The sequence below is a fragment of the Mesoplodon densirostris genome, chromosome 13, assembly GCF_025265405.1.
Source record: "Mesoplodon densirostris isolate mMesDen1 chromosome 13, mMesDen1 primary haplotype, whole genome shotgun sequence".
In the NCBI taxonomy this organism is placed as follows: domain Eukaryota; kingdom Metazoa; phylum Chordata; class Mammalia; order Artiodactyla; family Ziphiidae; genus Mesoplodon; species Mesoplodon densirostris.
In genome coordinates, this window is record NC_082673.1 from 91,501,160 (window position 1) to 91,528,267 (window position 27,108).

General features: G+C 63.2%; 3 protein-coding genes across 5 annotated transcripts; 2 read left to right on the top strand and 1 right to left on the bottom strand.

Annotated features, from left to right (window-relative positions):
* The first annotated feature begins 1,079 nt into the window (after positions 1 to 1,079).
* Positions 1,080 to 9,442, top strand: PSCA (prostate stem cell antigen). 3 transcript variants are annotated; one of them, XM_060116394.1, is made up of 4 exons: positions 1,080 to 1,844; positions 1,971 to 2,743; positions 8,197 to 8,304; positions 8,560 to 9,442. In XM_060116394.1, the coding sequence occupies exons 2-4, from the start codon at positions 2,617 to 2,619 to the stop codon at positions 8,772 to 8,774; spliced, it is 450 nt and encodes a 149-aa protein (XP_059972377.1). In that variant the 5' UTR covers positions 1,080 to 1,844; positions 1,971 to 2,616; the 3' UTR covers positions 8,775 to 9,442. The 3 variants fall into 3 exon arrangements, with proteins under 3 accessions (XP_059972377.1, XP_059972376.1, XP_059972378.1); XM_060116393.1 differs by having other exon boundaries at positions 1,080 to 2,743; XM_060116395.1 differs by lacking the exons at positions 1,080 to 1,844; positions 1,971 to 2,743 and adding an exon at positions 5,583 to 7,125.
* Positions 9,443 to 14,696: 5,254 nt separating this feature from the next.
* Positions 14,697 to 19,108, top strand: THEM6 (thioesterase superfamily member 6). The gene is made up of 2 exons (XM_060116127.1): positions 14,697 to 15,306; positions 17,506 to 19,108. Exons 1-2 carry the CDS (start codon positions 14,794 to 14,796, stop codon positions 17,617 to 17,619), a joined length of 627 nt encoding a protein of 208 aa, XP_059972110.1. The 5' UTR covers positions 14,697 to 14,793; the 3' UTR covers positions 17,620 to 19,108.
* Positions 19,109 to 25,621: 6,513 nt separating this feature from the next.
* SLURP2 (secreted LY6/PLAUR domain containing 2) lies at positions 25,622 to 26,986 on the bottom strand. The gene is made up of 2 exons (XM_060115742.1): positions 26,938 to 26,986; positions 25,622 to 25,737 (listed from the first exon to the last, which is right to left on the bottom strand). The coding sequence occupies exons 1-2, from the start codon at positions 26,984 to 26,986 to the stop codon at positions 25,622 to 25,624; spliced, it is 165 nt and encodes a 54-aa protein (XP_059971725.1).
* Positions 26,987 to 27,108: the final 122 nt, after the last annotated feature.

Here is a 27,108-nt window from a genome sequence, read left to right on the forward strand (position 1 = left end):
ACGGGCTCACTGTGGACGCCTCCTCACGTCTGAGCCTTATACAGGGGAGATGGGAACACTGGTCCCGATGGAGAGACAAAAACTTCCTTTAAAAGTGAAATTCAGATATTACTTCTGAAACAATTTCTTAAACCAAAAGGAAACAACACGGCCAAAAGATTAAGACGGTTTGAAGCCTTGCCACTGATATCCTCTTGGGCCATAGGGGACGGTAGGCGGGGGCAGAGTTGGGGCAGGAGAGAGAAGAGTGGGGCACCACCTGCATTCTGCCCCTTCCCGCAGGCGGGGAGATGCTCTTCCTTAGAGGAGAGCCTGAGGAATTTAGGAGGAGGATGTGAGAAACCACGTTTCCTCGGCAGTACCCAGTAATGTGCAAGGGCGTGTGTGGGGAGCAGGGCGACTATCAGAAAAATACTCCAGACACAAGTGTTCCGGCCTGAGGAAGGGCTGGATTAAGTCTTGAGGGGCAAGAGGGACTGGGGAGGGGTCCTGGGTCAGGGGCGGACATGGGGGTGCACAACCTGCAAAGAGGGGAAGCGGGCAGTTAGTTACCCACGCAGACCCCTCCTTCGTGGGCGCAGGTGCGGGGCCATGGGCAGCCCGAAGCAGGGGGACGGCTCGGGTTAGGGGAGAGGCTTGTTTTGATAGCGTTTCTAACGCCGGGGGCCACGTCTGGGGCAGAAAGGCAAAAACCAAAAAGAAAAGAAAGCAGCCAGGTCTCAGGCCGGCTCCTTCCTGGCGAAGGGACCTCGGGGGCTGGTCCTTACTCGGGGGGAAGCCCCGGCCAGGCTCGGAGGGAGGCTGCAGAGAGACCAGCTCGGCTTCGGGGGCCCGGGGGAGGCTCCACACCAGCAGCTCGGCCCCTGCCCCAGCGGCCCGCCCGGCCCCCCCCGCAGGCCTGGACCCCACTCACCTGCGGACCCGGAGCCGCCACCGCCGGCCGGAAGCGCCCCCGCCCCCCGCCGGTCCGCGCCGCTCCGCCTTCCCCCAGCCACTTCCGGGACGCTCTAGGCGGCCCGGGGGACTCGGCGTTTCTGTGGCTCCGCGGGTGGCGGCGGGCGCGCGGTGACCGTAGGCTCGGGTTCGGAGATGGGTGCATCTCTGAGCCGAAAAGGCGGGGGCTCTTGTCTTGGGCAGGGGTGGCAGCAGGGCAGGGTGGGCCCGGCGCCCCCGGCCGGGAGGCCTCGGGTGGGGACGTTCCTGATGGAGGAAGGCAGTGCTTGAGCCCCTCCCTTTGCGAAGTCCACCGGCCAACGCTGTTTTCCTCCTCCCTGGCCTCATCCACCCCTAATTTAGATGATTTGGGTGATGAGATTTGAAACTTCTGAGCTGGGGAGACCTGGATGAGATTCAGACTTGAGTTGATGCTGTAATGAGTTGAGATTTGGGGGATCTTCGGACGGGGTGAACGTATTTTGAATGAGGGGCAGAGGACGTCCAAGCTCGAATCCCCAGAACCTGTGACTGGGTCACCTCACATGGCATCAGGGACTGATGACATCAGGGCATCAGGGACTTTGCAGATGCAATTGAGTTACGATTTTTGAGATGGGAGATTATCCCGATTATGAGGATGGACCCGGTGTCATCACAGGGTCCTCATAAGAGGGAGGAAAGAGGCACAGAGCCGGAGAAGGATGTGAGGATGCAGGCAGAGGGAGAAAAGAAGATGTGACAGCAGATGCAGGATGGAGTGTGCGCCTAGAAGATGGAGGAAGGGGCCACCAGCCAAGGAATGCAGAGCCTGCAGGAGCCGGAAAAGAGCCTGCAGAAGGAACCAGCTCTGTGGACACCTTGATTTTTAGCTCCGTGAGGCTGGCGTCAGACTTCTGACCTCCAGAACTGTAAGATGACAAATGTGTGTTGTTTTAAGCCCAGTTTATGGTCATCTGTTGCAGCAGCAACAGGGCACTAGGACAGATTTTCATAGTTCTCTCCCTCTTCGTTCACCTTCTTCCCTTGGCTCCCAGGACGCGACCACCCCTGGCCCTCCTTCCTCACCCTCCCCTGCTGATTCCCAGCGGGCCAGCTTCACCCCTCGGCTCTCTCCTCTCTGTCCACGCTCCCTCCTGGGATCTCCTCCAGTCTCGTGCTGTGCCTACCAGCAAAGGCAGGCAGCTCCCAAATGTATGCCTCCTGCCAGGACCCCGCCTGCAAACTCTAGCCGCCTGTGCCCTACCCAGCGTCCCGACCGACGTACGTAGCCTTCTAACCCTCGAGCCGGAATTTCTACACCTGGGCTCGCACCCCTCCCCCGGCCGGGCTCCAGCTTCACACCACCCACCGCAGTGAGTGGCAGCTCCATGTCTCCATCGCCCCGGCCAAAAACGCGGAGTCGTCCCTGACTCTCTGTCCCCCCACCCCCACGCTCTGCCCTCCACGTCCAGGCAGCGTCTGGCCTCTGCTCACTCCCCCCAGGCCGCCCTGAACCCGCTGTTGCCTCCCCTGGCCCTGGCTTCTGCCCTTGCCCCCGGCGGACTGGAGGGCCCTTAGCCAGCGGGGTCTCCGGGGATGGTGAGGTTGACCCCAGGAAGGCCGCCTTCATCCCCGCATGGCACTCTGCTGCCACCTGGTGGGCACCGGATCTCTTGCGCCCCCTAGAACCTGCTGGGGCCGATGCTCCCGCGATCACGCTGGGAGCCTCGGGCCTCGTTTCCAGGACTGAGTCCACTACGGCAGAGAGGAAGGGATCGGGAAGAGACAAGGAGAAGGAAGACCACCCCCTGGTGTCACATGAAGCCTGGTATGGAGGGCCCCTCCCCCAAGTATCCCCCCAATGCACAGGGTCAGGCCCCCCACCAGGCCAGACTGTCCACAGCCCAAAGGCCTTGGAGACGGTCTGGCTGAGCGGACGCCCCCTCACCGCCCCTTCCCATGGCATCCCACGTGCCCCAGAAAGGTCCTCCTGGGCCACCAGGCCTGGCGAGGTCCTGCTCTCACTGTCTTCCAAGCCCATGGGGCTCTGAGTGCTGTGGTCCCTCTGCCCATGGCCCTTGGCCTGGGCCACGCTGGGCACCCAGCCCAGGTTCCAGACCCTCGGGTGGAGAGATGTCCGGTCCCCCGAGAGCCAGGGCGAGGGTTTCTCACAGCAGAGGGGACTTTACTTGGGGGCTGGGGGTGTGGCCGGAGCTCCTGGCTCCCCGACTTCACTCGGGGAGGGAGGAGTGGACAGGAGAAGGGGGGCCAGCTAGGGGCTCAGTCCTAAGAGGCACCGAGGCCCTGAGGACTCGGGAACACACAGGAGGGGCACCTCTGCTACCAGGGCTCTCTGGGGACAGAGACCCCTGAGCCCAGGACGGACGGTGTGGGGCTGGCGCACCGATCAGGTGGATGGGGTCTCAGTGCCCCGCATGCACACTCAGCTGTGGGACATGCATTTACACACGCCCTCCACATGCACTGTTCACCCAGGAACACACCCTCACACATGCATTCTACACGGTCGCTCCTACATGCAGTTCTCACACACACACAGAGGCACCCTCACAGAGTTGGAGCTTGCAAGACACGGCTTTAATTCTGAGAACCTATAATGGGGAGCCCGGCACTGAGGACTCTCTCCCCAGTCTATCAGGGGTCTGGCAGTGCACCAGTTACCCTCCTGGTGATGCACATGCACTTTTCTAAAGGAAAATGTCTACAAATGTGGAAGAGAATTCAGTTGCGGTTTTGCAGTAATACCCCATCTTTATTTTTTTAAATTAATTGTGCATAAAATAATGAATTCATCCAAAACTGATGTCCGTGAAAGTGTGGAACCACGTGGCAGCCCCAGGAGGTGGCCGTGGCCCGTTGGTAAGGAACCCCTGTGAGGTGGGTCTACCCTACACAGCCCGCCTCCCCCCAGTGCCCAGCCCCAGCACCAGTCCTAGCAGCCCCGGCTTCACACTGGCAGGATCAGGGAAATCCCTGAGCTATGTGAACAGGCAGGATTTCCCGGGAACCCAACCGGTCTGGGCGGGCAGGTGGAGGGCCAAGAGAGAACAGGAAAATCTGGAGTCCTAGGAGGTGGCCGCAGAGCAGAGGTAAGGAAGGGGGCTAAGGGCAAGTCACATCGAAGCCACACCTCGACCCCAGTCCTGTATGAGGGACTGCAGGGAGTCACAGCCCCACAGGCCTTCCCGGAAAGCTGGGTCCCACCAAAGGATCCAGGCTCAATTCAGGCTCACTGCGTGCCCGGTGCATGCGTGACGGCATGGGGCTCAGCACGGGCCCAGGGTCGGGGCTTAGACGTTGACCCCAGTGAGAGCTCAGTTTGGGGCCCAGGTCTGAGCTCAAACTGTGATTAGGAGTGGAATTTAATAACTCCACAGGGCCTCACAGCCGTGGTCTTCTATATTTGAGTCATGTCCATTAGGTGATCTATCTTGGTCAGCTTGGGCTAACAAAATACCAAAGTCTGGGTGACATAAACAAGAGAATTTGTTTCTCTCCCAGTTCTGGAGCCCGGCAGTCTGCGATCAGGGTTCCTGGGTGGGCACGTTCTGGTGGGGACTCTGTTCCTGGCTTGCAGGTAGCTCTCTCACACTGTATCCTCGCGGGGCAGAGAGAGAGCTGGTGCCACATCTTCTCAGGTCACCGAATCCCATCGTGAGGGCCCCAACCTCATGACCTCGTCCAACCCTGAGGCCCCCTCTCTGAAAACCATCAGGTTGGGGGTTAGGGCTTCAACATATGAATTAGGGGAGGGCACAGTTCAGCCTATAGCACTGCGCCCTTGGCCCTCAAAATTCATGTCCTTCTCACATGCACGGTGCATTCCCGTCATCCCAATAAGCCCAGGAGTCTTAACTCATTACAGGGTCCACACTAACCCCTAAAGCCCAAAGTCTCCTCCAGACCCTCTCTACATAGACACTGGCCGAGTCCAGGTATGATTCATCCCGGCAAATTCCTCTCTGGCTGTGAATCTGTGCAACCAAATTACGTGCCTCCAAAACACAGCAGTGGGACAGGCTGAGGACAGAGATTCCCACCCAAAGGGAAAAGTCGTAAGGGAGAGTGGCGGGTCCCAACCCCAGCAAAGCAGCGCCATCGCTGGGGCTCCAGGCGGTCCTGCCTGCGTCAGCCGAGGACTCTGTGGTGCTGTGCTGTGCACGGCAGGGTGTGGAGCGGCATTCTCGGCCTGCACCCCCGGACCCCAGGAGCACCCCCGTTAGGGCAACTGAAAATGTCTTCAGGCCCCGCCAAACGTTCCCTGGGCCACGGAAACGCCCCCATCTGAGAACCACTGCCTTACAGTAACCACTTCATATCAAATCACATCAACGAACACAGGGGCAACTGTCAATATTTGAAGAATGAGTGCTCCAGGCTGGTGCTAGGTGCTGGGTGCCTTGAACATGAAACAGATAAGAAAGGCCCCAGCCCAGGGCACCGCAGCTCCCAGTGAACTGGGGTGGGGGAGGGGCGCAGACGGGCAGCCCCACAAGGGAACAGTGAAGGCACAAACATTTTACTTCCCACGTGAGGCAGCTGAGCTGAGGGGGCGGGGGGCGGGGGGGCGTGTTCAGAGAGAAAGTACCAGGCGTGTGGCGTGGGCAAGGAAGGTGCGCCGGTGCAGGGGACACGCTCACCTCTGTGTGACCTTGAGCAAGTTCCTCCCTCTCTGGGCCCCAGGCTCCAAGGGACAGAGCCCGGCCTGGGGGGACTCGGGGGGCTGGGGTCGGGGTACACCCCAGGAGTGCTGTGAATCCCGGGAGCGCTGGGTCTCAGGGCACCCCTGGCCCACGCCGCCCTGTCACCCTGCTCCCGGCTGCCCCCCACTGCGAGGCATCCACTGCCCCTCGGCCTTCCCCGCGGCCCAGGGAGCCCCTTCCCCTAGTGCTGCTGCGCCTGGCAACATCCTTTCCACCCCTGACGTGCCCTGGGCCTTTTTCTGGGGTGTAAATCAAGGAGGGGAGTGAGATGTGCTCCACGAGGCCATCCACAGGGCCGGGAAGATCTGAGGAAATGAAAGGCCCTCTCCCGCTATGGGAGGAGCTCGTTGCCCCCAGACACACCCTGGGGCCAGGAGGCAGTGGGTGCAGCCTGTGCCTGCCACCACCTGGCCGACCTTCCAAGAGGTCCCAGGGAGACCGGGCACAAAGGGAGGGTCAGGTTGAGAGGGCAACAGGGACCACTCATGGCCCCCAGGGCAACAGCAGCCGGGAGCCACTGGCCCTCCCCTGTGCAGAGGAATGACAGGAAGGGCCAGTCCCAGAGGCTGGCTGGAGCTGGCTGGTGACATGGATGCAGCTGCTGCCATGGTGGCCCAGGCGTCAGGTGTGGCAGAACAGGTGGCCTGACTGCTGAGCCTCTCACCCTCAGGTCTTGGCCAGTGGAAGCCTTTATAGGATCCTTATGGGACCCAGGACACAAACAGGGAGGAGAGGGGGCCTGGGTCTGGATGGAGAATGTCTAGCCCAGTGCCAAGCTCTTGTCACCTCCTCGTCCCGCAGAGGCCGCTGACACGGCACTTCCTGGACTCTCATGCAGCTAAAGTGCCACGGTGTGGTGGGGTATTGAGTAAGGTCACGAGGGTGCGGCCCGCAGCTCCGGCCCGTACGCTGTGCTCCACACCCCTGTGCCCTGACAGCCTCCCCAGAAGGTCCCCACCAGGCCCCCTCTCTGCAGCCCACATTTCCTTCCTGCTGATTGTGCCTTCTGGTCAAGGCCTGTCACCCCAGTGGGACTCAGCCACAGGGGTCAGCATGGCTCCCACACAGAGCACAGTGGGGCCGAGGGAGGGGCCCTCAACCTGGGCTCAAAGACAGAAGGAGTGACTGAATCTGGGGAATACGGTCTCCTTTCTCTGGCCTCAATGCCCCTCTGAGGTGGTGGAGATGTGGTCTGGGGCCTCGTCCTGGGGTGGCTGAGAAATGGCCCCTGCCCCCCTGCCCGAAGCAGAAAGAAGGCCAAAGGGAGCGGGAGGGTGCAGCCCGGCGGGGGCTGGAGATTGGGACCTGCCCTGCCCCGGGGCCCTGCGGCCAGGAAGCCACTGGTGTTGACCGTGGGCAGCCACCCCCCCCGCCCCAGCCAGCAGGGACATATAAAGCCGCCCGAGGTCTGCTCCCCGCTGCCCGCCCGCCACCATGAAGGCTGTCCTCCTTGTCCTGCTAGCCGCTGTCTTGGCCCTGCAGCCAGGTGAGACCGCAGGGGGCCACGGGGCAGGATGGGGGGAGCAGGGCCGGGGCGGGGGGCGGGAGGGATGATCAAGGAAGGCCAGAGGGGAAGAGAGGAAGGGGGGTGGGCAGGCTGGGCGGAAGGACACGACGCAGAGGCGGGGAGAAGGGGCCTTGACCCCACCCAGCTCCCCCTGGGGCAGCTGTTAGTGCGGCCAGGATACCGGCTCATCTCCTAGCTGTCCCCCGAGGCGGGAGCAGGCCGGGCAGCACGGGGGTCTCTCCTCTAGCGCCGTGGGGCCAGCCTGACTGCTGGAGGGATGCACAGAGAGCCTGTGGGGTGGGCGGGGGGCACAGGGGCAAAGAGCCTCACGTGAAGAAGGGCCACAGAGGGACGGAGGGACGAGTGACCGGATCCGTCTCCCCAGGCCCAGCCCCGGCTTCTGACGGGAGCAGCAGGGCTAGGCTGAGGGCCTGCACTGCTCCAGTCTGGACTCGGGCCTGGTGGGGACTCTCCCGGCCCAGGGCCCCGGATGAGCAGCAAAGCTCTCAGAGCCTCAGCTCCCTCTTCTGGAAAGCAGGGATCATGGTGGTGCCCGCGAGAACACACGGGTCGGCCGGCGTGTGTGGTGCCCGAGCACAGGCTGGCCGCGGGGAACGTGTTGGCACTGGGGTGACGTGGATCCCAGCTTCATCATTGTTTTACCCAGAGGAGACCTAATCATCATGACAGCTGGGGCCATTGCCCCCAGGGACAGAGCAGGGCCGGGCCAGGGGTGCACCTACGGGCTCACAGCTCTGGGTCGGGGGGAGGGGGATGCTGAGAGGGAGTGTGAAGGGTCCTGTCCATCCTGCCCTTACCTGCCTGGTGTGCGTCCCTCTCAGGAGCATGGGCATCGTAACAGGGCCTGACAAGCAAGGGGGTGGGTGTGGCGCCCTCCCTGTGAGGGGCCCCCAGTTTGTGGCTCTTGTGCACCAGACGGTGCTCTCTACTCTGTGTGTCCTGTGAGAAAAAGAGGTTCCCCCCATACCCCCGCAGCATGGCAGGGCAGGCTGGGCAGCCTCTGAGCTCCACCCCACCCCCACCTTGCAGGCACCGCCCTGCAGTGTTACTCCTGCCAGGCCGAGGTCAGCAACAAGGACTGCCAGCATGTGCAGAACTGCAGCCACTCTGAGACCCAATGCCGGACTGAGCGCATCCGTAAGTGGCCCTGCTGGGCCCGCGGGCCTCCCTGTGCCCCTGCCCTGCCCCCTGCACCTTCCCTCCACGGGCGGGGGTTCAAAGGGCCTGGGATTAGGCCTCTGAGCTGAACTCTTCATCCACCTGTCCACCTGTCCACCTGCCCACTTGTTCTCCTGTCCACACATAAACATAGATGCTCAGCTTCCCATCTATATTTGGTGGGTGAGTATCCAGGGCCCGGCCCTCGCCCAGTGGTCCCCATGCCTCGCCCAGGTGCTGTTGATGTCCTGATCTACATCAGCAAGGGCTGCAGCTCGCACTGTGTGGAGGGCTCAGAGAACTACAACCTGGGAGAGAAAAACGTCACATGCTGCTCTACTGACCTGTGCAACGCCACCGGGGCCCACGCCCCGCAGCCGGCCATTGTCACCCTGACGCTGCTCGCCACTCTTGGCGTGCTGCTGTTCTGGGGCCCCGGGCAGCTGTAGGATCCAGGAGGACCCTGTTGTGTCCCATGCTGGGCAGTGGTGCCCAGGGGCCCGGGGGGCACTCCTCACACACACCCAGTCCAGTCATGGCCCCTTTTGAACCCTAACTCAGGTCGGGCGATGCCCCTCTGCCCTTTCCAGCCCTCCCTGGCTCCCTCCAGGACTCCTGCCCAGCTCCCACTGCCCAGCAGGCTGCGCTCTGTGATGTGGAACAGCGTGCAGATGGCCCATCAGACCCCTTCCCAATATTCCGACCCACCCCTTAACCTTCATTCAGGCACCTCTCCCTCCAGGAAGCCTTCCCTGCCTGCCCCCTCCACGAGCTGAGCCAGGTCCTGCCCGTGGTGTCCCCCGCACACAGCATGAAGCAGGCTCTCAGGAGGGTCCCGAAAAGGCTGAGAGGAAACGTTCCGAGTAGAATTAGGGTCAGGGGTGTGAGGTCCTGGGAGCCCCAAGAGATGAAGCTTGGAGGGGTGACCAGCTCCCCATGTTCATAGGGGTCCTGGGGCATCAACCCCAGCACACAGTAGGCCCTTAATAAAGGCCCATGGGCTTGGTTGCAGAGAGCCTGTCCTTGCATGCCCGCAGACTGAGGTCAAGGTTGGGATCCAGGGCTGTGAAGGGTTGCCACCTGGGGCCACGTCTGTGGCTGTGGCTGTGCCCTTGGCTCCAGCCAGGGCAGGAGCAAATGTCTGACTCCTGGAAGGGAGGACATCGCTGCAAGGCCACGTCCCTGGGACCTCCTGGCTCTTGCTGTGTGGCCTCGCACATGTTGCTCAACCTCTCTGAGCCTCAGATGCTCACTGGGACCCATCTCTGCTGTGAGGACTGACCCAGAGACTTCAAGGCATGGAGACATTTCTGGGTGGGAGGGGCTGCTGCTGCTGCATGAGGCCGCCAGAACCCCTGCCCCATCCTCCCCCTTCAGCTTGAGGACAGCACCTCTGTCTGTTTCTCCAATTTCTTATTTTGTTTGTTGTAAGGGCTTCACACCCAGAGCAAAAAATTCAGACTGTACAAGAGGGTCTCCAGTGCTGAGCCAGTTCCCCAACCCAGACCGCGGGCCCCTCCCTTCTCTAGGACAGTCCCATCGCATGCATGGGGCTCCTTCCAGGGTAACTAACTGTGAGGCCTGGGGGAGTCCCAGGGCACACGGCCCCTGCCTGGCCTTTTTCATACCTGGGAAAGTTCTTTTGAAAACCCAGCTAGCCCCTGCCCTCGGGCGCCAGGGCTCAGGGAGGGCCGGGCCCTGGGTGAGACCTGCCTGCACAGGATGGTGCTTCCAGCCCACACCAGGCGCTGGGTGGTGGATTAGGCAGGATTAGAACCCGGGTACTGGAGAGACCCTCTAGGCTGGCACAGCAGCAGGTGGGGTGGGGTCACGCTCACCAGAGTCCAGGCCAGGGCACAGGGAGCCCCAGGCAGCCCAGTGTTGCGGGTGGTGACGTCGGGAGGGCAGAGGAGACCAGAGGTCCCCGCACTCACAGCCCATGACAACCCTCACCTTAGCGCCTCCCTGTGGAGGGATGCTCCGCCCTGGGGCTGAGGCTCATGGAGGTGAGGTGCCCTGGGCCCCAGTGGTTTGAATTCTTTGGGTCAACATGAGAGGAGAGAGACGGCGGGTGGGAGGCCTGACCACGCTCCCCATGCCCTGTAACCCGGGACCTCCTCTCGCCTCCCGAGCCGTCCCTGAGGTCACGCAGCCTTGAGCCTCCAGAACAGGGACAGGCCCCGGGAGGCGCAGCAGCCTCCGCTCCCGACCCAGCACCTCGGGGCAGAAGTCTCCCCCTCCCGCAGGATGGAGGGCTGACGGGGGCCCTGCCTCTCCAAGGGTGAGGACAGAATGGGGGCCACCTGCAGGGGCAGCCCAGGGTCCCTGAGCCGGCCCAATGCAGGGTCTGGACTGGGATCCCCACCTGCTCCACCCCACACCATTTCATCGTCAGAAACTATGGGAAAGCAAGAAAGAGGAAGCGCAGAACCCTCTCCCCAAGCCCTAGGATGGTATCCGTCCCCATTTTCACCCTCATGGTGAGGCTTCTCGTGCAAGAATAAGGAGCATCCTGTGAGTTTACACACCTGGTCACACTCTCTTCAGGAAACCGCTTTTTTTTTAAACCTCTATCTCTCCTTGGTAAGGACTAGACACCCTGTGGTGGCTGAGGTGACCCTCCAGACAGACCGACGTGTTTCTGTTTTTAAGATGCCACTTGCTGAGCATCTTCCGTGGGAGAGATACTGCCCTGGTCTGTCTGCATCTATAGTAATAGGTGACGACAAGAGCAGACACGGCGTCGCGCTCACCACGGGCCGGCACTCCTCTGCCGCCTCCCACGCAGTCATCCATTCATTCCTCCCCCCTTGGGGGCAGGGCCGTGCAGAGGAGGAAGCCGAGGCAGAGAGAGGTGAGGCAACTTGCCCAGGATCACACAGTTAGAACTGGTGAGGCTGCATTCCAACCCCGGTAGAAAGAGGCTCAGAGAGGTGAAGGAGCTGACCTGGGGTCACAGAGGGCTCTTGCCCACCCCAAATCAGGCCCCTGAGTGGGCATCTCCCGCCCTGGCCCCAGCTCCCAGCCACACCCAGTCCCCTGAGGACTCTGGCTCCGCCGGACCGTCTCTCCGGCCCCTCCGGGGCTGAGGTTGATGACTGGTCTGGCTCCCTGGGGATGTCCCCACCCTCCCCACTGGACTCCAGCTGCAGCAGGGAGTCAAGCTAGATGGGAAGGAGAGTGGGTCTCCAGTAGGTGCTGTGCAGTCCTGGAGTACCCCAGGGGGCCCTTCCTGAGTCAGAAGAGATGCAGAGTTCTTGCCCAAGCGCCCACAGCTGCAGGGCGCAGAGCTGGGATCCCATCCATCCACCCCACAAAAGCTGTGGGGTGTTGGGGCAGCCCTCAGGTGAGCAGTTCGCCTGTGCCCAATGCTTGGACCACCACCGTGGCCCGCTGCCTGAATGTCAGCACATGCCCTGGGGGCCCAGGCCTGCCTCTCCAGGGACGCTGGCTCGGGGACTCGCCCTGGGCAGACAGCACCCAGAAAAGAACCCCAGCACAGGAGTAATCGAGTCGGTCTCCCCCAGGGCTGCGGTAGAGCTACCCTCTGTTAGGGAGACCGCCCCTTTTTACGGAACTGAGTTTCAGGTCCGCGATGGGCCGGCCCCGCAGCTCGCACTGCGGACAAACAGGTCTGCGCCCTCGCGACCCTGCTTCTGGCCCGCCCGCAGGCTAGCCCTTCGTGGCACTGTGGTGGTGACCACGGCGTGCGCGGACCCATGCGAGCCCTCGGACGTGGACAGGCTGGGCCAAAAGGGCCCGCAGAGATGCTGCCTGCAGGATCCGTGCCCCGCGCGGAGCACTGCCGGGGTCCGGGGGCGACTCTGGGGGCGGGGCTGGGCGGGGCCGGGGCGGGGCCGAGGTTGGGTCCCGGTCCAGGGGCTGCCCGCCGCGTTCCGGCCACTCGCACTGCTGCTCCTGTTTTGCCGGGCGGCATCCTGAGCCCCTGCTCCTCTGGGGTCTGGAGCCTCGAATCCAAGCAGGCAGCCGCTAGAACTTAGGCTGCGGGCCTGCCTCTGGCGGTGACGCCCGGTGCTACCCAGACACGAGAGTCCTTGAGGAACCAAGGGGACCCAGAAGTACCCCTCCGCTGCTGCTCCTCCACCCTGCTGGATACTCCAAGCCAGGGCCGCGGGAAGGGATCAAGGTTCCGCGCCCAGGACTCCTTCCAGCCTCCCAATAAACTGCCAGTGACCCATCACAAGATGCCTGCGTCCACTGTGTGGGACTGAAGCGGCCCGATCGTGGGGGGAGGGGGGGCAGAGAAGGCGCTGGTTCTTACAGCATTCACGTTTTGAGCGCCCTCGGTGCACCGGGCATCCCGCTGGCCCTGGGATTTGGCAATCAACGAGACAGACCAGGCCCTGGCCTCCTGGTCTCAAGGTCCAGCAGGGAGAGAGCACCCCCTGCCTACGGATCATATCTGTGAGTAAAAGTGGAGTGAGACCAGGGCTCTGGGGATCTAGCCCAGTCCGGGATTCAGGAAAGGGGTAGATGGGGCAGGGAGGGTCCCCTGGCAGAGACAACAGCGTGTGTGTGTGTGTGTGTGTGTGTGTGTGTGTGTGTGTGTGTGTGTGTGTGTGTGTGTGTGTGTGTGTGTGTGTGTGTGTGTGTGTGTGTGTGTGTGTGTGTGTGTGTGTGTGTGTGTGTGTGTGTGTGTGTGTGTGTGGTGTTGGGTGGCCTCCTGGAGAGCAGAAGCTCAGAAGGAAGCCAGGTGGGTGGGGCGATGGCGGCAGGGGTCTCATAAGCTCCCAGCTGGATTCTCATTCACCAAACTTCACTGACATCTCCAGAACCAGGTCTCTAGCTTTGGGGCCCTCCCCTGGGGGGACGGGACAAGGTGGGTGACAAGGAGGCTGTGTTCTCAGAGGAGCAGCCAAGCGGGGCTCCAAGAACATGTCATTCTTCTATTCGCCCTGAGAAGCTAGCTCACCCCCGGACAGACAGCTCAGAGCCAAGCCAGGGCAGGGAGAGCATTACAGGGACACGTGTGAGCAATGTGCGGGAAGGGCCTTCTTACCTCCAGGGCTTCCTAGGGCAGCTGGGCCTGCCCTGATAGGAAACGAGTTCCCTGTCCCTGGGAGTATCCAAGCAGATCCAGGGACCCAGGAAAACCCAGACCCCACTCTGCCCAGCTGCTGGCCCCAGAAGCAAAGCCAGAAAAGCAAAAAACTCAGCCTCTGCCCTGACAGTGAACGTGGCATGGGAGGCCGCCCAGCCCCAGCGTGGACTGTGGAACAGGACTACCCCAGAATCTCCTTCTTCAGGGGCTTTCAAGAACCCCGCCACCCGAGCCCAGGCTGGGTGTGGACTGAATGAAAGCCCAGTTGCCTCAGTCCAGCTGCTGTCAGATGCGTTCTCAGAGCCTCGGGACCTCAGCAATCACTCCTTAAACCCACCCATCCCGGGACTCCAGTACTGACCTAAGGAGGCGGCCTCCGGGGTCACTGGCAAACGCCGTCGTTGGAGAGGCCTGGAGGCCGGCCGGGCCTTCTCTGGGCCTTCCCTCCCGGCCTCGCAGAAAAGAGGGACAGGACGCCTACTGTGCGTGGCAGTCCGCCAGGCCAGGCGTCCCAAGTGCCTAAGGCAAGGCCTTTGAATCGATTGCTGAGTCATTTACATTTACTGACTCCTCCCTCTCCATCCAGGACGTTATTTGCTCCCTCTTCAAAAAATGCAAAGGGTGGGAATGCTTGGAAATGAGGTTGCGGTTATCAGGACCTTTGGGGAGGCAGGGGTGAATGTGGGGGGAGGGGTAATGAGGTTACAGGCTGAGACTGAAAAGGTGTATTGGGGGCAGACTGAGATACTCCCTGAACCCGCCGCATATGGGGCTGTCGCCCTGCGAAAGTGGGGAGCCAGCCCCTGATGGTTCTGGAGTGGAGGAGGGTCGGTTTCCAGCAGCCTCCAAGCAGCGCCGCTAGGGACTGGCCTATGTCCCTGTGTCCTGCCAAATTCCACAGCCTAGGCCGGGGAAGTGCTGGAGACTCTGACCCTCCCAGATCAGAGGCGGAATCTCCGGGGTCACTCCAAGTCTTCAAGAGCCAGGGAAAGGCGCGAGGTGCTCGCGCTCCCAGAGGGCGGGCAACGCTGCGGAACACCCGGAACGCTCCTGCGCCTGCAGCGCGGGGCGTCACCGCCAGATGCCGCTGTGGTGCTCGGCGCGCCGCCCTGTGCCCCGCCCGCTCCGGGGAAAGCAAAAGTGGCGCGGGCTGCCGGGGTGGGACGGACCACTGAGAGCGGGGAGGGGGGGCCCGGGGCGGGGGGCGGGGCTCCGCGCAGGCCTCCGGCGCGTCTCCCCCCTTTGCCAGCCTCGCGAGATGGTTCGCTCCGGCCGCGCTGCGCTCAACGGTTCCCAGGCTGGCCGGCAGAGCTGGGGCATCAGGGCTGCAACGCCGCGCTCACTGTCGGCACCAGCGCCGAGGGCTCCGCAGCACCCCTGCGCCCGCCGCTGCCGCCGCCGCCGCGATGCTGGGGCTGCTCATGGCGGTACTGGCCCTGGCGCTCGCCTACTTCGCGCTGCTGGACGGCTGGTACCTGGTGCGCGTGCCGTGCGCCGTACTGCGCGCGCGCCTGCTGCAGCCCCGCGTCCGTGACCTGCTGGCTGAGCAGAGCTACTCGGGCCGCGTGCTGCCTTCGGACTTGGACCTGCTGCTGCACATGAACAACGCGCGCTACCTGCGCGAGGCCGACGTGGCGCGCGCCGCGCACCTGGCCCGCTGCGGCGTGCTCGGGGCTCTGCGCGCGCTCGGGGCGCGCGCCGTGCTGGCCGCTTCGTGCGCGCGCTACCGCCGCTCGCTGCGTCTGCTCGAGCCGTTCGAGGTGCGCACCCGCCTGCTGGGCTGGGACGACCGCGCCTTCTACTTGGAGGCGCGCTTCATCAGCCTGCGCGACGGCTTCGTATGCGCGCTGCTGCGCTCCCGCCAGCACGTGCTGGGCACCTCGCCGGAGCGCGTCGTGCAGCACCTGTGCAAGCGCAGGGTAAGCGTACCCCGCCCCGAGCGCACTCCTCCCGCTGGACCCTGAGGACTCCTGGTCCCTGCCCCCCGCCCCTGGGGAAGGCCTGCCGCCTACCCCTTTTGGGTGCCCCTGTCCGGCCGAGTACCGCTCCAGCCCTTTTCTTTGGACCCAGGGCCTTCTTCACTGATGCCATTCTTCTTGGGACCTCTCAGGGTTCCCTCATCAACTCTCCGTAGTCGGACTCAGCATGCTCCCCTCCTGCCATCCCTTATTAACCCCTCAAGGCTCCCTGCCCCACGCTACGCCTTTTCCAGAACAGGGAAGGCCAGACCAGGCGTCTCCCAAAGAGTCTAAGTGTGGCTTGGAGTGCGAAGCCGGCCTCACTGGTCCTTGGTTCTGAATGTAGCATGGAAGCTGGGTGGGGCTGGGGTGGGGAGATGGGGGCTGGGGCGTTAGTGAGAGGAGGTTGCTGGGAGTTCTCAAGGACCTGAGACCCCCTTCACCCAGCTTAGACCTGAGGGGCTGGGTCACCATCACCTGGGTTAGGGGTGAGCCCTGAGCCCTATAGAGCTGCAAGCCCTTCTGCCTTTTCCAGTTGGAGAAAAGAAGCCTGCAGCACCTGCCTGGGGCTCAAGGCCCCTCCCCAGGGCCTGCTCCTCCCAGCACAGCCTGCTGCTGCATCATGGCCCGTGGGCCCTGGGGATGCTGCTGCGGTGCTGGTTGCCAGGGCAGGCTCCTGCTGCAGGCACGTTCCTAAAAACATGCTTGGAGCCTCCATGGCAAAGCCAGGGCCCGCTGGGCCCCTAGGTGCCCTCAGGCAGGGTGCTGCCCTCTCTGGCCCTGGACAGGAGCAGAGGAGGGACACAGCCGCACGTTAGTGACAAGAGGCCCTTCCTTTATATGGAGGTGGGGAAGCTGAGCCTCGGGGGCAATGCGAACCGCTTGAGGCTGCACAGTGGGCCACAGGCCAGTCCCCTGGTGTTCTGTCTCTCTGAGTCAGGGACGCCCCCAAAGGGCCGGGATGCCTCCCACCCCTCACCCACAGAGGTGCTCTGTATGTCCCTTCACGCGTCAGGAGGCTGGGAAGGATGGCCATCGAGGCTTTAAATCGACGGGCTGAGAGCTGCGAGCAGAAGGTGGAGGAGAGGGAGCCAGGGCCACTGTCCTGCAGGGGAGGGGGGTCAGGCGGGGGCTGATGGGTGAGACCCACATGAGAGGCGGGGGGGTGCCCATACCATGGCAGGCGAGGACACTCAGCCACAGATAGCCAGGGGTCACCCAGCCTGATCCCCTGGGTCGGGAGGGTCCCGGGTGCAGTCCTGGGTTTAGTGTGGAACAGGCTGAGCCCAGTGCCCAGAGATCTGCATGCTGAAAGGCTGGTGTGGTGCAGCACGGCCTTGCAGGGAGGGCTGGGCTACAGCCAAGTCTGGATCTGGTGATTCCAGCTGGGCTGGGAGGAGGATACTTCCAAGAGCCAGGCCTGGACGTTGAGCAGAGCCAGGCCCAGCTCTGCCCAGACTTACCCTGTGACCCGGCTCTGAGCACCTCTGCCCAGCCTCCCTGGTGCCCTGAGGTGGGTGGGCATTCACCCTCATCCCTGAGAGTCCCGCAAGTCCTCGGACCCCTCCAGCCTGGCCCAGCCCCTTGCCCCGTGACAAAATGGTGGCCGAGTTTGCAGGGAGGCGGCTGGTGTGGCTGAGCAGGAGGGCGCAGGAACGCGGTGCTGAGCTGGGAGGTGGCGTCCAGCTCCTGTTGGCGCGCTGAGAGGGGGCCTCAGGCCTGGCCCTGTCCTGGGCTCTCCCGGCAGAGCCGCTCCGACGCCGCTTCTGCCCCTCCATCCCCTGCCCTGCCCCTGGCCGCTCTGGGTCTCCCGTCTCCTGCCGCCCCCTCCAACCAGCCGGCCTCAGAGGCGTTTGCCCCGGACCTGGGAATGTGCAGTGGGCTTAGTCGCGACCCAGTGGGGGAGACAGGCCTGGTGAGGGGCGTGGTGCCCTGAGAGCGGGGGAGACACAGGCCTGGTGAGGGGCGTGGTGCCCTGAGAGCTGGATGGGGAGGAGCCCGCACTGCGGGCGCCTGGGAGGGGCTGGGGCTGGGGAACCGTGTGAGCCGAGGTCCAGAGGTGTGAAGGCAGCAGCCTGGCTGTCCCCCCAACCCCCGGCCCTGCTGGTCCCCACGGCAGCGGGTGGCTGGTGGGAGTCTCACCCTCGTCTTCCCCTGCAGGTGGAGCCCCCTGAGCTGCCAGCCGACCTGCAGCACTGGATCGCCTACAACGAGGCCAGCAGCCAGCTGCTCCGGGCCGAGAGCGGGCTCGGCAATGTTGTAAAGGACCAGTGAGCACCACAGCCTACCCGCCCTGCCCACCAGCCTTGACTTGGGGGCAGTTGCCCACCCTTCCCCGCCTGCCAGGAGGCAGAGTGCACAGAATGGGCTGGCCGGGCTGGGCTCTCTCTGAGCTGGAGTGGCCTTGGGACCGGCCCAGCCCCCTTCACACGCTCAAGGCCCTCCCCCGCCCCCATTATTGATGCCCCTCTACGCCCCATCCCACGCGGAGCACGGGGTGCGGGTGACACAGGCACCCAGACCAGCTCTGCACTCAGGATGATGACGACGGGCAAACTGGGAGGCCCAGGGCCCTTGGCATGCAGGCAGCGGGGTTTGGGGGTGGCCCACCCAGCAGGTGCAGCCCCGTGTCCGTGTGTCGAGTTGGGGGAGAGTGCCGGAGCAGGGGACTGGCTAGAGTTGCCCTGAGCACCAGAGCCTGGAGTCCGAGCTGCCGTGGGGGTGAGGCCGAAGCAGTCCTGGAGGCAGGGCTGGGCGGGCCTGGGGGCCTGATTCGGGCATGGCAAGGAGCTGGGAAGGATCCGAGCAGCATTTCAAGGCAGATCCCTCTGGCTGCGAGCGACGGAAGGCGGGGCCCAGGGCAGAGTCTGGCAGACCAGGGGTGAGGGAGACTGACCCAAGGGCACTCAGGAGGGAGGCCTGGCCACCGGGCTCCTGGGATGGGGCAGGTCCTGCAGCAGAGGCTCGTGGCCCTGGAGAGTGTGCTGGGGCCAGTGCAGGTCAGATGGCACAGGGGCGCCAGTGGAGGGGTTGAGCTGTCGTAGCTGGGGGTGTCCTAGTTGGGGCCTGCTGCTGAGGAGGGATTGGGGCGTGGGATTCTGCCTGGGTGCCCTCACCCATCTGCACCCTTCAGTGCCCATGGGACTGTGCTGTGTGACGCTGGGGGGGTGTCCTGCCCTCTCTGGGCCTACAGCACCTCAGTTGTCTGCCCTCCTGCTGGGGCTGTCCCTGCCTGACTTTCTGCCCCGCTGTTGACTTTTTTCCTTCCTTTGCAGAGCTGCTTCCCTCAGTGGGCTGAGGCTGGAGAGGGTCTTCTTGGTTTTGCTTGAGTGGCTCTGTCCTGGCAGCTGCTCTTGGGGCGCCCTGATGGTGTCACCGGCCAAGGGCTCCCACTCCTGCCCAGTCTCCCGCCTTGCAGCTGGGGAAGGGAGGCCTGGAGAGAAGCAGGCACTGGCCCGGAGCCTCCAGGAGCGCCGAGGGCAAAGCAGGTGGGCCTTGTCCCTGGCTGGCTGGGGACAGAGGTCAGGGCTCTGGGTGTGGGGTTGCTGCTTTCCCGTGGCGGGGAGGGGCTGCCCAGGGCAGGGTGCCTGCTCACCTGTGCCCCTGCAGCTGCCCGCTCCGGCCCACGGGGCAGGCCAGAGCAGCTGGGGCCCAGGACTGCCCCCTTGCCAGCCAGTCCACGACCCGCTGCCAGCTGGAGCCGGGAGCACAGCCACACCCCTCACGCCTCCCCTGTCCCCACAGTGTCATCTGCCTCACAGCCACCGTGGGGACACTGCGGTATTTCTGTTTTATTTAAAGAAAGCCCGAGAGTAAAGGGTCTTAAACGTGAGCTTGCTGGGGAGTCCTCGTTTCCGAAGCCCTGGTCCCCCAGGGGTGTTTTCTGGCGTGGGGGGCTGTCGGGCTTGTTGGGTGAGGTTGGGGACCACGCTGGCAGGCAGGGATGCTGTCCCCATTCCACAGAACATGGGGTCGAGGCCAGAAAGGAGCTGCCCCAAGCCCCTCCAGCCCTGGTCCTCTCGTCTGCAGTTTTCCACAGGGACTTGGGAGGTCATGCCCCAGACTCGGGGTCTGGGTCCCCAGGCTCCTGGGGTCACTGCGCAGGGTGTGGGTGCCAGGGGGTCAGAGGTCAGTGGGCCTTGATGCGGGGGGGCCAGGGGGAGCATAGGGGCTGTTCCGCAGGCTGCTCCAAGAGGGCAGGGAGTGGGACCCCTGGGATGTAAGGCAGGTGAGTGATGGAGGTGTGGGTGGTGTCCGTGCTCTGACCACATGCCCAGGAGGGCCCGGCACCGGGACCTGGGAAAGAAGGGCAGTTGGAAGCAGCTGGGTTTGCAGGAGGCGTTCAGCGACGGGGCAGGGGAGCTGGAGAGGCAGGGAGCAGGTCAGCGGTGTGCTGCCAGGGTGGTCGGCTGGGGCCTCGGCCCTTTCCACCTTTCCGGGCAGCCTGAGGGCCTTGGGGACTGACGGGCCGTGCCTCATGCCTGTCCTGAGCCAGTGGCCACGTGGGGGGCAGTTGGGCACCCGCACAGAATGTCTGTTTCTCTTCGTGTAAGAGGTGTTTGCGCAGGTCCTGAGAGGTCGCGGGCAGGGGAGGTTGGGGGATCGTATTCGGTGTCTGAGCTGAGCATTGCCAGACAGGACAAGTTCCGGCGTGGGACCACAGATAGGAAATGGTGCACGCGATGATCTGGGCCTGGGCAGGTCCAGCCAGTGGTCCGTTGTGCAGCACTCGTGGTGATTTGCTCCGGATGCCCCGCGGGATGAGGCCACTCCTCCCCCAGCGACTCCACAGCCAGGCTGAAATTGTTCCCTTTGCAGGAAGGACAGGGAGGAAGGAGGGAGGGAGGGAGGGAGGCCCGGCTGCTTGGACCCAAAGCCTTTTCTGGAATTGACGAAGGTGGCAACTGCTCTCTGCCCACGGGCTGCCTGGCCTGGAGGCAGCTCCGCCCCTGGGCCCCCGGCCCCGCCCTACCCGGCCCCACGGCCCCATCTCCAGGGAGCGGAGCGTGGTCTTGCACATGGTGCTGTGGGCACTGCAGGTCGTGGTGACTCAGCTGGACACGCTGGTGGGCTCAGGACAGGTGTAGCATCGCAAGGCCAACAGTGGGGAAGGAGTGGAGAGGGATGGGTCAGGCAGGCTCCGGTCCTCCCAAGCCCTCTGACCAGAAGGCCCAGGTTTGAGGGGGACAGCTCCACCCCCGGTCCAGTCGCCCACCGACCAAAACTCAGGGAAGATTCAAGAGCTTCGAGCTGGGGTCCCTGAGGCCTGAGGCCGATAATGCCCCTGGAGGAGCCAAGGCCAGGCAGGGATGAAGCAGCTTTGGGAGCACTGGGGGGGCACTGGGGCCCCTGCAGTAAAGGGCCTGGCAGGGGCAGGCGGGTCACCCCTGGTGTCCTCATCAGCAAAATGCAGGACCTGAAGGGCTGCAGAGGGGATCAGGGATCAGGTAAGGAGGTATGTGGTGTGCAGGGTGGGCCGGGCTGGGCCCGGTGTGCCCGCTGGTGGAAGCTTAACAAGGGAGGGGAGAAGAGCCACGGCCCAGTGAGGCCCAGGCCGGTCAGGGCACAGGCTGGTGGGGTGGTGGGGGCGCTTAGGGCACACAGGCTCCTCTTCCCTCCAGCCCCAGTGCCCCACCCCTACCATGGCAGCCCGGGCCGCCCGTGTGCACAGTGAGGCCCCTCCACCCCCGCTGACTCTTGCTGTGTCTCTCAGGATGACCTCAGTTTTCCCCTCTGGGAAATGGGCAGAACCATCTGGCTAGGGCCCACCCAACCGAGCTCCTTTTCTGGTTGGGTGTGGGCCCCCCAAGGGCCTGGGATGTCTCTCAGACCCCGAGTCTCCCAGTATGTCTGGTTTGCTTCCCTCTTCTCCACCTCCTGCTCCCCCAACCCCCAGGGCCTCCCTGGTGTACACAAGTCCCCTCCTGAGACCTGCCCCCACACCACGGCCCTGGAGCAGGGAGCATGATTCTGACCCTGCCCGCCCGCCCCAGCGGAAAGCCCTTCTCTGGCGCCTCATGCTGATGAAGGGCTGTTCTCCAGCGGGCACCCAGGGCCTTGGTCACCAACCCCCCTGCCAGTCTCAGCCCTGTGGAGAGGCCCCTCCCCGCCACACCCCTCCTCACCCTGGCCCAGGTCGCAGGCGCCCCATCCGCCCTAGAGCCCCTCCATGCCTGGCCCACCCCACTCCCACCTCTCCCGTCTCACACCACATCTCCTCTGCCTCCCTGCTTTCTTCCTCTCCCTCCGTCCCCCCCAACCCCCCAGGCACTGGCCCCTCTGGCGGCCCCGCACCCCTCACCAAGCTCACAGCTGGCGGCCAGCGCCAGCAGCACCAGCCGTGTGTCCCCCAGAGCCTGGTCCCTGCAGCGCGCGGTCCTGGGCCTGCCGCGCAGGGATGGTGAACACCCGCTGCAGCCACCAGACCGGTCAGCCGAGCAGATCAGGGGACTGGTTTTCCCGTGGGTGGCAGAGGTACGGAGACCCGCCCCCCGCCCACTGGAGCCCACCCGCCTCCAGCTGGACACCCGCTCCTCCCTCATGCCTCCACCTCCCGCAGTCTGGGCCCCTCCCCGCACCCTCACGACCCCCTCTTAGGACTGGGGTTTCCTCACTCGCCTCTGCAACCCCCTCGGTGGGGCTCTCTACCTTGTCCCCCCACCCCAACCTGAGTCATCCCTGCACCTGAGGAAGACCCCCAGGCTACCTGGAAGGGAGCAGCAGAGGGTGAGGGCTCTCCTGCACCCTGACTCCTGCCTCAGTCAGGCACCTGTCTGGCCTGGGGTCCCCACTCCTTTCTCCAGGGTGGATTCCTGGTCTAGTGGTTCCGCGTTCGAATCCTCCCAGGGCGCCCCAGGCCCCAGCACCCAGCTTCTTTGAGGTGGTCATGTGGAACGCAGTGATGGGGAATGGCCGCCAGGACAACCAGCCAAAATGTGCTCACAGGCTTAAGGGGACAAAGACAGGAAAAGTGCTGGGTCAACAGGAAGGCCCTGGATGGTGGGAGGGGGAACGGGCAGGGTCGTCTTGGGATGCTAATCCTGGCATCCCCCAGAGGGGCAGGCACACCTGGATCAGGGCCGAGGGGGCTGCCCCTCAGGCAGGGCTCCCCTGGCCCAACTGCAGGTCACGAAGTGGACAGGCAGGCCCTTGCCCCGGCTCAGATGGGGGAGATGTGGATTTGGGCCCTAGATTCAAGCGGCTCCAGGCACTGCTCCCCCTCCCCGCCCCAGGGCGGCCTGCACCTCAGCCTCGCCAGGTGTGCCCCACCTGTGACCCTGTCACCCCCTCCTCCAGGCCCCATGCTGCCGGAACACTCGCTGGGAGCGTAGGGGCGGGTTGTTGACAGGGCTGCGCGCAGGCGCACTCGGGGCTCTGCTGCGGCCTCGTTCGACCGTCCATCTTCTACCGAAGGCTCCAGATCTCACTCCCCAGTTCGACCCTCCGTCTTCTACCGAAGGCTCCAGATCTCACTCCCCAGTTCGACCCTCCGTCTTCTACCGAAGGCTCCAGATCTCACTCCCCAGTTCGACCGTCCGTCTTCTACCGAAGGCTCCAGATCTCACTCCCCAGTTCGACCGTCCGTCTTCTACCGAAGGCTCCAGATCTCACTCCCCAGTTCGACCCTCCGTCTTCTACCGAAGGCTCCAGATCTCACTCCCCAGTTCGACCGTCCATCTTCTACCGAAGGCTCCAGATCTCACTCCCCAGACTCCGCCCCCGCTCTTCCTGCACCAGGGGTGCCCTCCCCACCCCTGCCTCTCGTGGTTGAAGTTCTGTCTTGGGACCGCCTGCCTCGCCCCGCCGCCACCCCACGGCCTTTTCTAGCCTCCGGGCATCAGCTCCATTTGGCATCTGGTCTTTGACCCCGAGTCTGGGAGGGCCTATGTCCCCCTGGGCACTGGGTCGGGGGACACCTCGCCTTCCTTAACACCCAGAATGTGTCAGACACTCCGCCTGCTGGATCTTATTTTCCTCACTACAGCCAGCGATGGTACCCAGTACTACTGCCTGGATTTTGGATGCAGGATGGGAGGCTCTAGCAGTGAGCTGACAGGCTGGTCATCCAGGGGGGGCTGGGCAAAAGCCAAGTCAGCAGCCGGGCGTGTCTGATTCTGCTCTTCACCAGGCTGCCAGGCTTGATGCTGGGCGCAGCTGGTCCTGGTGGTGCAGACACCACACGCGCAGCCGAGGTTCCTCCTCGGGTTGAGCCCACTTCCTTTGCTGTGCCTGGCCCACCGCCCTCCTGCCCTCAGACCCAGGGCCCCCACCTGTTCTTTCCTTCCGGAACATGCCTGGCCCTTGGGCATTAGTTCCTCCTAGAGTTTCTGCGTGACCCCTGCTGGGGAGACACAGGCTGAACCTTTCTGCCAAGTTGCTACCTACTTAGGGTGAGGAGGAATGTGCCCCAGCCAGTGTCTGGGCTGCTCTGCTTAGGATGCCTCCCTGATAAGAGGTCTACATCCCTCTCTCTGTTTCTCCAGGAGCCTCATCAGAGATCAACATGCGACCAGGCTCAGGGCTCAGCCTGTGACCAGGGTCAGGGCTCAGAGTGGGACCAGCGTCAGGGCTCAGCCTGTGACCAGCATCAGAGCTCAGAGTGGGACCAGGCTCAGGGCTCAGAGTGGGACCAGCGTCAGGGCTCAGCCTGTGACCAGGGTCAGGGCTCCGCTGCTCTGTCTGCCTGGCATGGCCTCCTACCCAGCCTGCCTGTGGGGTTGTCTCCTCAGAGCAGGCTCTGTGGATCCCCAAGTAGGCCAAAGGGTTTCCCTACCTGGGTTTCCACTTACCTGTGCCCCTCTTGTGTCCGGCAGAGCAGACTAAGGGCCCTTAAACCCATGTTTCTAAGATGTGAAGAAACTGCGCAGACAGTGTGAAGGGCTCCTGGGGCTGTGGCTGCTGCCTGTTTCTTCTAACTGCAGCACCCAGTGGGACGCCCTAATGGATTCTTCCCTGTCCTAGTGGGCACTCAGGCTGCTCAGTCTGTGCTCAAAACACTGCTGTGAGCCTCCTCCTCTGCAGTCTTCACGGCCTTTAGCCACAGGCAATGGGACACACACACGGGGGCCAGATCAGTCCCTCGAGCACCGTGCCGTCTCCCTCACGGGCAGGGCCCTCCTGGTCCAGTGGTTAGGGCTTCTTACCCCACGTCCCTCCCGTCCCAGGTGTCTGGGTGACCTCTCGGGAGCCTGCACTCAACAACACTCCAGGGACATCTTACAGCTTCACAGACGGCACCTCCAAGAGGCTGCGCGATACCCGCAAGGGCACACAGCGGGCGGGGTCCCTGCCGCCTTGGCATCATTGTCCTGCCATGTTTTTGCTCAAGGATTTAAAATGCTACTTCCTTCATTTTGCTCCTCTCTGATTGGGAGTGTGGTTGAATGTCTTTTTCTCTGAATGTGGATTTGTAGTTTTCTTTATATAGGAAAGGAATCCACCTCTTTTTCACATATAGCAAATGTTTCCCACCTTGTCTTCTTTTAGTTTTGTTTTTTTTTTTTTTTGCTTTATTTATTTATTTATTTATGGCTGTGTTGGGTCTTCATTTCTGTGCGAGGGCTTTCTCTAGTTGTGGCAAGCGGGGGCCACTCTTCATCGCGGTGCGCGGGCCTCTCACTGTCGCGGCCTGTCTTGTTGCGGAGCACAGGCTCCAGACGCGCAGGCTCAGTAGCCGTGGCTCACGGGCCCAGTTGCTCTGCGGCATGTGGGATCTTCCCGGACCAGGGCTCAAACCCGTGTCCCCTGCATTGGCAGGCGGACTCTCAACCACTGCGCCACCAGGGAAGCCCCTTTTAGTTTTGTTTATGGCATTTTTCACGCATTTCTTTTTAGATTTTTATGTCATCATGAATCTTTCTCAATCGAATTCTGAGTCTTGTTTTTCCTAAAATGATTTTTCTTTTTTTTCTTTTTAACAGCTTTATTGGGTGTATTTCCCATACCATGCAGTTCACCCTTGTGAAATGTTTTTGGCATATTTAGAGATATGTGCAACCATCAGAGTCGGTTTTTGAATACTTTCATTGTCTCAAAAAGAAACCCCTACCCTTTGGCCGTCACCCCCAAACCCCCTGATGGGAGCCCCTGGGGGCGGAGGGTCAGCCCCCCACCTGGGTGGACATGGTCCCCTCTCTCAGGCCTTCTGGGCTGAGGCCAGTGGGTTCTCTCCCTGTCCTGCTCCTGACTTACTGTACTCCTGGGTCAGGCTCTGCCCCTCTGAGCCTGGCTCTCCCCACCTGGGCCAGGAGGGTGTGGCCAGCCCGCTCTGCACCCCCTACTCATGGGTGGCAATAGTGATACAGCGGCTGGAGCCTGCTGGGCATCTGGACTTGTGGGAGCATCCTCCAAAGCCCTTGCACTGGTGACACTGCAAGGCCTGGACTGCACCCACAGGCATAGGGACAGACAGATGGACACAGACAGGGACAGAGCTGAGGGCACCTCCTGCATAATGGCACCCTCTCTTTCCACTCAGCGACGCCTCAGTGGACACTCAGCACCCGGCGGGGCTCCCATGATCCCCTGGCCATAGGCTGAACCGGGGGAGGGAGAGGAGACCACCCAACCCCCGTGACCCAGCCCTGGCAGTGATGAGGGCTTTCTCTGCATTGAGCTCAGATCCCCGTCTTCCTGTCCTCATCCATACACTCTGATGACACAGGGGCCGTTCTTGGGGGTCATTGGTGAGGCCTGGGCCCCGAGCCTCACAGTCTTTTCCCACAGGGCAGAGACCCCCCCTTCCCCAGGGTCCCCGCAAGGGGATACAGTGGGCAGATCCCAGAAACAGTTGGGAGGGGGTGGGCTGGGGCTGTTCAGATGCTTCCTCTGTCCATCTCATTTAGGGCCATGGGGCTGGTGAGGCGGGTGCTGACCCAGATGGGAAAACAGGTGAGGGCTGGGGGAGTGGGCTGGCTGGGATTGGATTGGGGGGCCCAGCTGGTCTTGTTCAAGCATCTGGGTGGGTGGAGATGCCACCCCAACTCGGGGGTTGGTGGGGAGATGATGAGGCCAGGTGTGGGCAGCCCCATTTGGGGGCATGTCCCCGAGGAGCCCTCGAGCAGGCCTCAGGGGCAGAGGCAGCCAGCGACAGTGGATGTGGGTGGAGCCAGAGAAGACTGCAGAGATGGGAGTGGGAAAACTGCCTCCAGAATAAGGCCAGACCGGAAAGGGGAGAGGCCTGGATCCTCCCTGGGGAAGAGGAAGGAGGAAGGCAGGAGAGGGTGGACCCAGGAGCAGGCCAGGCCATCAAATTCAGGTGGGTGGGGTCACTGCTGGACTGGGAAGGCCTGTGGGGGTGGGGGAAGGAGGGGTCAAGCCAGGGGCAGGGTGCTGAGCGGTCCGCAGCTCCTGCAGGGACGAGGACAGGGTGAGGGCTCAGCTGATGGGCCCGCAGGTCCGGGGAGGGGCTGGGCAGAGGGTAGGAGCTGGTGGATGGGAGGGCCAGTGCCTCAGGAAAGGGGGTGCGGGGGCAGGAAGTGGGCTCCCCCAAGGTGGGAGTCACAGCTCAGTGGTGGCCGAGATCGGAGGGACAGGCTTAGAGCAAGCGGGGAGGGCTGGAAAGGAGGTGGCCCTGACCCCTGGACTCACCCGGCTCCAGGTTCAAGGCAGCGGCCAGCAGGAGCCCAAGGAGCAGCCTCATGTCCTCCTGGGGGAGGCCTGGCTCCCAGGGCGCCTGGGCTGCCGTCTTATACCAGCTGCTGCTCTGCCCTGCCCCACAGGCCAGCACAGCCGAGGAACTGGACTGGGGCCTGGGCAGCACGG

Excerpts from the sequence above, each read along its gene's own strand:
- THEM6 (XM_060116127.1), top strand. The coding sequence starts at position 14,794 with ATGCTGGGGCTGCTCATGGCGGTACTGGCCCTGGCGCTCGCCTACTTC. Across the intron at positions 15,307-17,505 it reads AGCACCTGTGCAAGCGCAGG|GTGGAGCCCCCTGAGCTGCC; the intron begins GTAAGCGTACCC and ends CTTCCCCTGCAG.
- PSCA (XM_060116393.1), top strand. The coding sequence starts at position 2,617 with ATGCTCCCGCGATCACGCTGGGAGCCTCGGGCCTCGTTTCCAGGACTG. Across the intron at positions 2,744-8,196 it reads CTGGTGTCACATGAAGCCTG|GCACCGCCCTGCAGTGTTAC; the intron begins GTATGGAGGGCC and ends CCCACCTTGCAG. Across the intron at positions 8,305-8,559 it reads ATGCCGGACTGAGCGCATCC|GTGCTGTTGATGTCCTGATC; the intron begins GTAAGTGGCCCT and ends TGCCTCGCCCAG.
- SLURP2 (XM_060115742.1), bottom strand. The coding sequence starts at position 26,986 with ATGAGGCTGCTCCTTGGGCTCCTGCTGGCCGCTGCCTTGAACCTGGAG. Across the intron at positions 25,738-26,937 it reads CGCTGCCTTGAACCTGGAGC|TGGGTGCAGTCCAGGCCTTG; the intron begins CGGGTGAGTCCA and ends TCCCTATGCCTG.